The following is a 12,255-nucleotide window of genomic DNA, read 5'->3' as shown; positions in this document are numbered from 1 at the left end:
TTTTCCGCACTGGCTGTTTTTGCATTGCACGCTATATCACAACAGCTGATTGTCACTTAACTGTCATTCAGAAAAATATTTCCTGGATCAGCTGATGGTCGACAATATCCCTAGGCCTAACAACAGCTGGATACCAAATGTGCATTCAACAAGTAGGTCGATTAGCCTACGCATAGCCTATAGAAGAACCACGCAAGTTAGTTGACTTTTGGTCTAGGAGCATTTGATTTAGCAATTGCATGCGTCATTTTGGATTTGTGTGCCCATGAAAACTGGTTTCACGGCATAGCCTAAAATATCAATATGAACATTTGATAAAGCGGTGCTGCCATTAATAGCACACTATCTCATAAACTCAGCAAGACTTTTGTCCGGCTGATGGCCCATACGGGGTCAGAAGAAAATATCATAGGCCTAGTTTTATTATATTGATAATTAGGTTCTATAGAGCAAATTTCAAGAAAATGAATTATTATAAGGTTGAAATCACTTTTCTTTATGTGCATGTTTTTAATTAATTAGTAGGTTTATGGATTACATTTTTCAAGTTATTTGCCCAACCCTGTTTTATTTATTCTGTCTGAAAAGGAAGACAACGAATGCAGCACATTTTATTCATGTATTTATACAATATTCTGCCCATATGAATGAATTTATATACAATATACAATATTGTGGCGCAGTGGTCTAAGGCACTGCATCGCAGTGCTAGCTGTGCCACTAGAGATCCTGGTTCGAATCCAGGCTCTGTCGTAGCCGGCCGCGACCGGGAGACCCATGGGGCGGCACACAATTGGCCCAGTGTCGTCTAGGGTGGGGGAGGGAATGGCCGGCAGGGATGTAGCTCAGTTGGTAGAGCATGGCGTTTGCAACGCCAGGGTTGTGGGTTCGATTCCCACGGGGGGTATGAAAAAAATAAATATATTAAAAATAATAATAATGTATGCCCTCACTAACTGTAAGTCGCTCTGGATAAGAGCGTCTGCTAAATGACTAAAATGTAAATGTAAATCTTCTGCCCATATGAACAAATTTGTTTTAGGGCATTAGGGAACCAATATGAGAGCCTTCAGACAGGTTTAAACAAGTTTCCCCCATTGTTCCCCAGCCAATCGCGCACACACTTTGTTCCCCAGCCAATCATGCACACGCGGGTGCGGACGAAAGAGTCGCCAACAAAGGAGTTAACTTCTGCTGCAGCCTTCGCTGCGAAATATAATGCGGTGCATCCATGAAATAAATATCTGCTGCCAATGTAATTACAGTAGATAGCAGGTTGTTCTGTTTTCTTAGAACAATTCATTAGCCCACAGTGAATTGTTTGTGTTTTTAGTAGGGCTATAGTCTTTTATTGATAAATATTTCATTTGTTGATGTTTTGTGTGTCATGTCCATTGACTTTTGTTTGTATTAACTGCGATATGGGTATGATAAATCGGTTACAACATTGACTATACCATTCTCTATTAGCCCCAATTTGGTTAGTACTTCTGATTTTAAAATTATATACACAATAAACCGATTTAATCAATTGCTTTGAATATGGTGTGCCACAAGGCTCTATGTTGGGGTCAGTGCTTTTTGAATAAAATTCATGACACCAGGTCAAGAACAACATCTTTCCTACCTCTATTTTTTGGTCAATGGCTGAACTCACTTGTGAAGTTGTGTTGTGTCTGCCTCACATAAAGTTTGTCTCTGCCCTGTTTTGTCCATCTGTAGGTGTGCCCTGGTTCTCCCCCGGGTGTTTGGGTGTGCAGCACTGACATGATCCTGACCATGCCAACTACCTTCAGTTAAATCTTTTCAAAAATTCCATTCAGATTTATTTTTTAAACATATTTTTTGAAAAACCTGTCTCCCCCACTGTCTCTTAATATTCTTTCTCTTCTGTCTTTCAGAAATGTCATGGGAGGGTTTTTCTGGGGTCCGTGTGTTGGCACTACCTAGTGATGTCTCTTACGCCGCCAATCATGGAGTCTACTTCGCTGATGAGCAGGTACATAACCTTAAGGATAGATCTCTTACTGAATGGAATTACAAACTCTAGATACAGTGCCTTCAGAAAGTATTCACACCCGTTTGCTTTTGTTACAGCCTGAATTTAAAATGGATTAAATTAAGATTTTGTGTCACTGGCCTACACACAATATCCCATAATGTCAAAGTGGATTATATATGTTTTTTGGTACAAATGTCTTGAGTCAATAAGTATTCAACCCCTTTGTTATGGCAAGCCTAAATAACTTCAGGAGTAAACATTTGCTTAACAAGTCACATAATAAGTTCCATGGACTCACTCTGTGTGCAATAATATACATGATTTTTGAATGACTACCTCATCTCTGTACTCCACACATACAATTATCTGTAAGGTCTAGGGATTAATATTTTCCCGAAAACCTACCAAGTTTCAAAACTGGGAATAATTCATATTTATCCCGAGAGTACCGGTAAATACTGCAAAAAAGTGCCAATTTAAAGGGTTTAAAACCAAGATATGGTCAGGTTTCTCCCAAAATAAGATTGTCGCTGCGCCACATTGCTGTTTTGGCTGCACCACTATGTAAAGATTTGACAGCAAATGAAACTGATATTTAGTAATGATAGTAGCTTTGATCGCCACTGACATTGTTATGAATTGCGAAACAGGCTGTTCATAAATTCAGAGCGTTATCATGTTCCTCAATTAATTCAGCGCATTTCAGCAGTAGTCCTAGGCTATCTCGACACAGAGCGCCATAGCGTTGTGGAATCATACAAACTTTGCAACAGCAGTCAAACAAAAGTAAAATGACAAAAGTTGCTAAGCTTGCTAGATAACCTCCCATGAATGACAGAATATCTCCTATTTGTTCAAATCGAGTTGATGATAATACAGATAGCAAATCAGCTCATGAGTAACGGGGAGATGAAGAGAGGAAATTGTTTACACATCAAGGTATCTTAACGGGGACCAACTCTGCAATATGAAACAACACAGAGAAGCGGGGGAAATGTTATGGTGGTATTTTGACATGCATAGGCGAGATGTGCTTTCATAATGCAGCCTATGGATTACAGAATAATGTTAGGAATTTTCATGCGAGACAGGAGTCCGAATTGTGGCTTTCAGTGGGATTGGAATGATAGGAAAATAGCCTCTAGCTAAGGCTATATAAGGCTACTGCGTGAGTCAATAGATAAATAATACACTTGATTTAGGCTACATTATTGCACGCTAAGCATTTCTGATCAGTGATAGATGAGCAAACAAATAAATGATCTACCACTTCCACTTGTTCAGCCAGAGATCAATTAACCAAATATACAGTCGTGGTCAAAAGGTTTGAGAAAGACACAAATATTAATTTTCACAAAGTCTGCTGCCTCAGTTTTTATGATGCCAATTTGCATATACTCCAGAATGTTATGAAGAGTGATCAGATGAATTGCAATTAATTGCAAAGTCCCTCTTTGCCATGAAAATGAACTTAATCCCCAAAAAACATTTCCACTGCATTTCAGCCCTGCCACAAAAGGACCAGCTGACATCATGTCAGTGATTCTCTCGTTAACACAGGTGAGAGTGTTGACGAGGACAAGGCTGGAGATCACTCTGTCATGCTGATTGAGTTAGAATAACAGACTGGAAGCTTTAAAAGGAGGGTGGTGCTTGAAATCATTGTTCTTCCTCTGTTAACCATGGTTACCTGCAAGGAAACACGTGCCATCATCATTGCTTTGCACAAAAAGGGCTTCACAGGCAAGGATATTGCTGCTAGTAAGATTGCACCGAAATCAACAATTTATCGGGTCATCAAGAACTTCAATGAGAGAGGTTCAATTGTTGTGAAGAAGGCTTCAGGGTGCCCAAGAAAGTCCAGCAAGCGCCAGGACCGTTTCCTAAAGTTGATTCAGCTGCGGGATTGGGGCACCACCAGTGCAGAGCTTGCTCAGGAATGGCAGCAGGCAGGTGTGAGTGCATCTGCACGCACAGTGAGGCGAAGACTTTTGGAGGATGGCCTGGTGTCAAGAAGGTCAGCAAAGAAGCCACTTCTCTCCAGGAAAAACATCAGGGACAGACTGATATTCTGCAAAAGGTACAGGGATTGGACTGCTGAGGACTGGGGTGAAGTCATTTTCTCTGATGAATCCCCTTTCCGATTGTTTGGGGCATCCGGAAAAAAGCTTGTTCGGAGAAGACAAGGTGAGTGCTACCATCAGTCCTGTGTCATGTCAACAGTAAAGCATCCTGAGACCATTCATGTGTGGGGTTGCTTCTCAGCCAAGGGAGTGGGCTCACTCACAATTTTGCCTAAGAACACAGCCAAGAATAAAGAATGGTACCAACACATCCTCCGAGAGCAACTTCTCCCAACCATCCAAGAACAGTTTGGTGATGAACAATGCCTTTTCCAGCATGATGGAGCACCTTGCCATAAGGCAAAAGTGATAACGAAGTGGCTCGGGAAACAAAACATCGACATTTTGGGTCCATGGCCAGGAAACTCCCCAGACCTTAATCCCATTGAGAACTTGTGGTCAATCCTCAAGAGGCGGGTGGACAAACAAAAACCCACAAATTCGGACAAACTCCAAGCATTGATTATGCAAGAATGGGCTGCCATCAGTCAGGATGTGGCCCAGAAGTTAATTGACAGCTTGCCAGGGCGGATTGCAGAGGTCTTGAAAAAGAAGGGTCAACACTGCAAATATTGACTCTTTGCATAAACTTAATGTAATTGTAAATAAAAGTCTTTGACACTTATGGAATGCTTGTAATTATTCTTCAGTATACCATAGTAACATCTGACAAAAATATCTAAAAACACTGAAGCAGCAAACTTTGTGAAGACCAATACTTGTCATTCTCAAAACTTTTGACCTCAACTGTACAGACAGATATTCAGTGAAACAAAATCACATTGATTGACTATCAGTGTGATTTGTTGAGCAGTGAATTTCAAACACACATTCAACCACAAAGACCAGGGAGGATTTCCAGTGCCGCGCAAAGAAGGGCACCTATTGGTAGATTGATATGAGGCCAATAGTGACTTTAAAAACGTTAGAGTTTCATGGCTGTGATAGGAGAAAACTGAGGATGGATCAACAACATTGTAGTTACGCCACAATACTAACCTAACTGACAGAGTGAAAAGAAGGAACCCTGTACAGAACAAAATATTCAGAATCACACATCCTGTTTTCAACAAGGCACTACAGTAATCCTGCAAAAAATGTGGCAAAGAGAATTCACTTTTTGTACTGAATACGAAGTGTTTGGATAAAAGCGTCTGCTAAATGGCATATTATTATTATTATTATTATGTTTGGGGCAAATCCAATACACACATTACAGAGTACCACTCTCCATATTTTCAAGCATAGTGTTGGCTGCATCATGTTATGGGTATGCTTGTAATCATTAAGGACTGGGGAGGTTTTCAGGATAAAATGGAAACGTAATGGAGCTAAGCACCGGGAAAATCCTAAAACACAAGGCCAAATCTACACTGGAGTTCCTTATCAAGACAGTGAATGTTATTGAGTGGCCGAGTTACAGTTTTTAATTAATCTACTTGAAAATCTACGGCAATACTTAAAATGGTTGTCTAACAATGATCAACAACCAATTTCAAGGAGCTTGAAGAATTTTGAAAATAATAATGGGCAAATGTTGCACAGTCCAGGTGTGTAAGCTCTTAGAGACTTACCCAGAGAGACTCACAGCTGTAATCGCCGCCAAAGGTGCTTCTACAAATTATTGACTCGGGTGTGACTACTTATGTGAATGAGATATTTCTGTATTTCATTTTCAATCAATTTGGAAACATTTCTAAAAACATGTTTTTACTTTGTAATTATTGAGTATTGTGTGTAGATGTAAATATATTTAATCAATTTTGAATTCAGTCTGTAACACAACAAAATGTGGAATAAGTCAAGGGGTATGAATACTTTCTGAAGGCACTGTACGCATTCTTTTGACAGCATGTTTATGAACAATTGCTGCATGAAGATGGTTGTTCATAAATAGTGCCAAATGGTTGTTTCTCTCTGCTCATAGGGTAGAGTACGTGACATCATCTACAAGGGGACAGAGGAGAGGATTCGCCAAGCCGCACAGCCTGATGGGATGGTGCCACTGGTAAGTCAAAGATAGTGAATATAGGAAAATATCCAGAAACATATTTTTTCTTCAATAAAAAGAGTCATGGGAATACCTAGACGGCCGGTAGCCAAGCGGTTGCAGCGTTGGGCCAGGAACTGAAAGGTTGCTGGTTCGAATACCCGAGCCGACAAGGTGAAACATTATCTGCCCTTGAGCAAGGCAATTAACCTTAATTTACTCCAGGGGTGCCGTCCTACTATGGCTGACCCTGTGAAACAACTGATTTCACTGCACCTATCTGTTGTACTGTATGTGATAATACAACATTTTAGTTTATGAGCATGCAGCACATGTAATGATGTAACTCCATTCAGGTGTCAGGGCCTGTGTTCTTCTGCAGGAGGGTACTAGAGCGATTGCTGAAGGCCCATGTTACCTCTCCCCTTGATGGTTGCACGTACATGGGCATGGACTCAGGGGCACCACCCCTTCAGGTATTCAGTCTTCATCTTTAATTCTCATTTCTAATTCTCAGTTTCTTTACCTCTGTCTTTGTGCCTGTCACCCTCCCTTTCTTCTTGTATCTGTGGGTGACATTTCATCTTCTGTATCAATTTCACTCTTCCACATCTTTGCACCCTCCCCTCAAACACAGTTCTGTTATTTCTAGGTTTACACAAAGCTCTTTTCCCCTCTGGTTTTATTCTGATACAACCTTATCCTCCGTCTCATCCCTTCATTGTCTTTCTTTCCATGGTTATTTATTCTCTGCAGATCTCCCTCTTTCTGGATTTGTTGATGTGTCTTTGCACAGACCTGAGTGAGTCCGAGTTTGTGAATGGGGAGAGGTCGGGCTGCAGTTCCCCCATCAGTCAACAGGGAGCAGTAGTGAGGAGCGCACGGGCCTTGCTATGGAGGATACTGAGAGGCACTACTCTCCATATGGGTATGTCACTTTCTATGTGGTACATCACTCTCTGTACATGCCAAATGTGCCATCCTATTACAAGTGGTTCATACATGTGTTTGGTTTTCTCCTTGCAGTTTACGTTCCTGGCGGTTGCTACGACTACCTGACTCTGTCCGGTAGAGAGCACATTGGCCGCCTGACAAAGATGGGGACAGAGAGAGACACTCTGTCACACATACAGGTACCGTACTGGCAAATATATTTCATGTTTGAGATTCTTCAAAGTATCCACCTTTTAACACACTTAACAGATCAGGGTTGGGTTATAAAAAAATATCCGAAACTTTGAACATCCCACGGACCACCATTAAATCCATTATTTAAAAAAGGAAAGAATATGGCACCACAACAAACCTGCCAAGAGAGGGCCGCCCACCAAAACTCGCAGACCAGGCAAGGAGGGCATTAATCAGAGAGGCAACAAAGAGACCAAAGATAACCCTGAAGGAGCTGCAAAGCTCCACAGTGGAGATTGGAGTATCTTTCCATAGGACCACGTTAAGCCGTACACTCCATAGAGCTGGGCTTTACGGAAGAGTGGCCAGAAAAAAGCCATTGCTTAAATAAATAAATTTGCAAACACGTTTGGTATTCGCCAAAAGGCATGTGGGAGACTCCCCAAACATATAGAAGAATATGTTTTTAATCGGCAGGGACTGGGAAACTGGTCAGAATTGAAGGAAAGATGGATGGCGCTAAATACAGGGAAATTCTTGCGAGAAACCTGTTTCAGTCTTCCAGAGATTTGAGACTGGGATGGAGGTTCACCTTCCAGCAGGATAATGACCCTAAGCATACTGCTAAAGCAACACTCGAGTGGTTTAAGGGGAAACATTTCAATGTCTTGGAATGGCCTAGTCAAAGCCCAGACCTCAATCCAATTGAGAATCTGTAGTGTTACTTAAAGATTGCTGTACACCAGCGGAACCCACCCAACTTGAAGGAGCTGGAGCAGTTTTGCCTTGAAGAATGGGAAAAAATCCCAGTGGTTAGATGTGCCAAGCTTATAGAGACATACCCCAAGAGACTTGCAGCTGTAATTGCTGCAAAAGGTGGCTCTACAAAGTATTGACTTTGAATAGTTATGCATGTTTTTTTTTTGGTCTTATTTCTTGTTTTTCACAATAAAGAATATTTTGCATCTTCAAAGTGGTAGGCATGTTGTTTAAATCAAAATGATACAAACCCCCCCAAAATCCTTTTTAATTCCAGGTTGTAAGGCAACAAAGTAGGAAAAATGCAATGTCAGCACAATAACTGTTTGTCGGGAGCATCATGAAATGGGTTTCCATGGCCGAGCAGCCGCACACAAGCCTAAGATCACCATGCGCAATGCCAAGCGTCGGCTGGAGTGGTGTAAAGCTCGCCGCCATTGGACTCTGGAGCAGTGGAAATGCGTTCTCTGCAGTGATGAATCACGCTTCACCATCTGGCAGTCTGACGGACAAATCTGGGTTTGGCGGATGCCAGGAGAACGCTACCTACCCCAATGCGTAGTGCTAACTGTAAAGTTTGGTGGAGGAGGAAAAATAGTCTGGGGCTGTTTTTCATGGTTCGGGCTAGGCCCGTCAGTTCCAGTGAAGGGAAATCTTAACGCTACAGCATACAATGACATTCTAGACGATTCTGTGCTTCCAACTTTGTGGCAACAGTTTGGGGAAGGCCCTTTCCTGTTTCAGCATGACAATGCCCCCGTGCACAAAGCGAGGTCCATACAGAAATGGTTTGTTGAGATCGGTGTGGATGAACTTGACTGGCTTGCACAAAGCCCTGACCTCAACCCCATCGAACACCTTGGGGATTAATTGGAATGCGACTGCGAGCCATGCCTAATCACCAGACATTAGTGCCCGACCTCACGAATGCGCTTGTGGCTGAATGGAAGCAAGTCCCCGCAACAATGTTCCAACATCTAGTGGAAAGCCTTCCCAGAAGAGTGGAGGCTGTTATAGCAGCAAAGGGGGGACCAACTCCATATTAATGTCCTTGATTTTAGAATGAGATGTTAAAGGAGCAGGTGTCCACATACTTTTGGTCATATAGTGTAGCTACTATAGTAATGCGTTGGTAAACCCTCTACAATCATGCAGTACAGTGTACAGTCAAAAAGCAGTTTAGCAGCTACACCTGCAGGCCCCGGTGGCAATAAATTAATAAAACCGAAAGCTTACCTTGACTTGGAAGAGTTCCACTGTTGGATAGCCATAGCCAGCTAGCTAACATACTGTAGCATCCCTTTCTGTTTGTGCCGGGTGTTTTGAGTAGGCTAAACTAGCTAGCTGCATTCAGCTAGCTCTTTCTCTTTCCTACTCTCTCTTGCTTCTTCTTAATTTTGGAAGAAATTAATTTGTTCAACTGTTTAACTAGTCTTTCTCTCTCTTTGAGTCAACTACTCACCACATTTTATTCACTGCAGTGCTCGCTAGCTGTAGCTTATGCTTTCAGTACTAGAGTCATTCTCTGATCCTTTGATTGGGTGGACAACATGTCAGTTCATGCTGCAAGAGCTCTGATAGGTTGGAGGTCGTCCTCCAGATGTTGTCATAATTACTTTGTAAGTCTATGGAAGAGAGCCTCCTTGAGCCTCCTTGGTTTTGTATCGAAGTCAATGTACCCAGAGGAGGACAGAAGCTAGCTGTCCTCCGGCTACACCATGGTGCTACCCTACAGACTGCTGCTGAGGCTACTGTAGACCTTCATTCCAAAACAGTGTGTTTTAACCTCTACGTGATCGGTGTACCGTATACGGGACGGTTGAGCTAACGTGCGCTAATGTGATTAGCATGACTATTGTAAGTAAAAGCAAACTTTCCAGGACATAGACATGTCTTATATGGGCAGAAAGCTTAAATTCTTGTTAATCTAACTGCACTGTCAAATTTACAGTAGCTATTACAGTGAAAAAATACCATGCTATTGTTTGAGGAGAGTGCACAACAACAAAAAACTTATCACGGCAACTGGTTTGATACATTCACCTCTGAAGGTAAATAATGTACTTACATTCAGTAATCTTGCTCTGATTTGTCATCCTAAGGGTCCCAGAGATAAAATGTAGCATAGTATTGTTTGATAAAATCAATTTTTATATTCAAATGTAGGAACTGGGTTCTACAGTTTGAAACCCTGCTGTCTCTGGCTCCACACCCACCCCGCCCGGCCATCTAGATGTGTGAAAGTTAGTGTATAAACTAATGATCCATCATGTATGACATTCCTGGGAGTATGTAAACTTACATTTTGTATTACCATATAATTTTTGTATGTTCTCTATAGTTATGTACTTGAAACTGTATCAATTGACCAATTCGGCACCTTTGGGCAGACTTGATACAAATTAGTCCAGTATTACAATGCTTCACTGGATCAATCTGAGATTTTGCACACACACTGCTGCCATCTAGTGGCCAATATCTAAATTGTGCCTAAACTGCAAATTATATTGTGGCCTTTCTCTTGCATTTCAAAGATGATGGAACCAAAAAAATTATAGAACACGCATGTTTTTTTTGTTTGTATTATCTTTTATTAGATCTAATGTGTTATATTCTCATACATCAATTTCACATTTCCACCAATTCAAAGTGTGTCCTTTAAAACGATATCAAGAATATGCATATCCTTGCTTCAGGTCCTGAGCTACAGGCAGTTAAGCGAAAATTGTAGAAAAAAAAAAGAGTCCGATCCTTAAGAGTTTAATCAATTATTTGGTGACTTGTGAATATATTTAGTATAGTTTTAACTAAAAAGGATCACTTTTTTGTTTCACTATTTTTATGAAATTCACTGAGGAGGATGGTCCTCCCCTTCTTCCTCTGAGGAGCCTCCACTGTGTACTGGGTAACCGTTCACTCATACGGTCTACATAAAGCTGCCATTAACGTTGCAGGAAAAGGAAATTGAATTGATCCCAACCATGGTCACAACCCTAGCCATGCAATGTGTGTTTTTAATATCTGTCCATGTCTTTCTGTCTGTGTTGTCCTCAGAATGCCCAGTGTGTGAGTGATGGAGGCAGGGTGATCAACAGTGTTCTGGAGGGGGACGTCATTGTTGCATCAGGAGCAGTAATCCAGCACTGCCACCTTCAGGTCTGGAGGAACTCAGAAAATGTAGAACAAAATGTGTACTTAAAACATTATGCTGTGATGTTGTATAACCTTTGACCTCTTCTCCTAGGGTCCAGTGGAGGTGCATTCAGGTTGTTTACTATCAGGCCTGGAAGTGACCTCATCATCGCACATCCAGCAGCTGGCCTTAACCAATGACCACATCATCCAAGGGCACCACATACAACTGGGAGAGATGAAGGTCACTGTTTATACAGTGCTGGGGGCTAACGATGATCTCAAGGTAGCAAGGCGCTGTCTTCTCTCCTTCTCCCTTCCACCTTCTTTAGAGATTTCACCATCGGAATGATAGGACTGTGGACAGAGACTGTTTAGAATGTCTGTTGGTCTCTTACAGACTTTGCCTTCCCATAGGTTTCCTGTGATGACGATGGTGCCACCTTCCTGAACCACAGATGGAGTGACTTCTACAGCCGCACTGGAATACAGTAAGCGTGTTAGCTTGACTGCTAACCTACTCTGATCATGATTTGGACCCTTGGAATGATAATTGTTATATTTACTGAGTCCCTCTGCTCTCTCTCCCCAGGCCTGAGGATCTGTGGGTGTCCGGGAGGTCCCAGTCCCTCATGGAGGCACGCCTGTTCCCAGTCTTCCAGCCGCGGGGGGGCGCTGTGGGGCTGGATGTGGGGGTGTGCTGGCTGCTGGGTGGGCCAGGGGCACTGGAGCAGTGGAGGGCCGCCTGGAGGCTCTCTCTCCGAGAGGTCCTTTCCCTTACTGACCAGGAGGGGGAGCTGCGCTGGAGGGAGGCGCTGTTCTTCCAGGTGGGGAGGAGGAGAGTGATGGACAACTTGAAGGGCCAGAGCGATCGTGGGCTGTTGCCCAGCTTCAGGGCTGCCGTGCTTGGAGGCCAGCATGAGGAGCTCCTCTGCACACTAGACTCCAGTGAGTACTTGATGTCCCTTTATTTGACCATGGGAAGCGGAGTGAGAACACATTGACATTTACACAAGGAGTTGCAGTGCGGAGGCCCCGTCTTACTTTTTCACCTTTTCAACACTTGAAGTGTATGCTCTCTAAATGTGCGTTTATGTGTGAATTCCTGGGGGTGCAGGTGC

General features: G+C 42.5%; 1 protein-coding gene across 2 annotated transcripts in view; it reads left to right on the top strand.

The window, feature by feature from the left end:
• fcsk (fucose kinase) overlaps window positions 1-12,255 on the top strand; it is a 45,731-nt gene that overhangs the window by 21,324 nt on the left and 12,152 nt on the right. The window contains exons 5-14 of one of the 2 annotated variants that reach the window (XM_084168474.1): window positions 1,723-1,795; window positions 1,902-1,999; window positions 6,053-6,133; window positions 6,472-6,591; window positions 6,872-7,043; window positions 7,142-7,248; window positions 11,057-11,158; window positions 11,247-11,420; window positions 11,552-11,625; window positions 11,727-12,082. In XM_084168474.1, coding sequence (XP_084024600.1) covers window positions 1,723-1,795; window positions 1,902-1,999; window positions 6,053-6,133; window positions 6,472-6,591; window positions 6,872-7,043; window positions 7,142-7,248; window positions 11,057-11,158; window positions 11,247-11,420; window positions 11,552-11,625; window positions 11,727-12,082 — 1,357 coding nt within the window. Of the gene's footprint in view, window positions 1-1,722; window positions 1,796-1,901; window positions 2,000-6,052; window positions 6,134-6,471; window positions 6,592-6,871; window positions 7,044-7,141; window positions 7,249-11,056; window positions 11,159-11,246; window positions 11,421-11,551; window positions 11,626-11,726; window positions 12,083-12,255 lie in introns of those variants that run through there. The other variant, XM_084168475.1, reaches the window with a different exon arrangement.

Source organism: Coregonus lavaretus (assembly GCF_964263955.1).
Source record: "Coregonus lavaretus genome assembly, chromosome: 9".
In the NCBI taxonomy this organism is placed as follows: domain Eukaryota; kingdom Metazoa; phylum Chordata; class Actinopteri; order Salmoniformes; family Salmonidae; genus Coregonus; species Coregonus lavaretus.
This window is presented reverse-complemented; position numbering and strand designations above follow the sequence as displayed.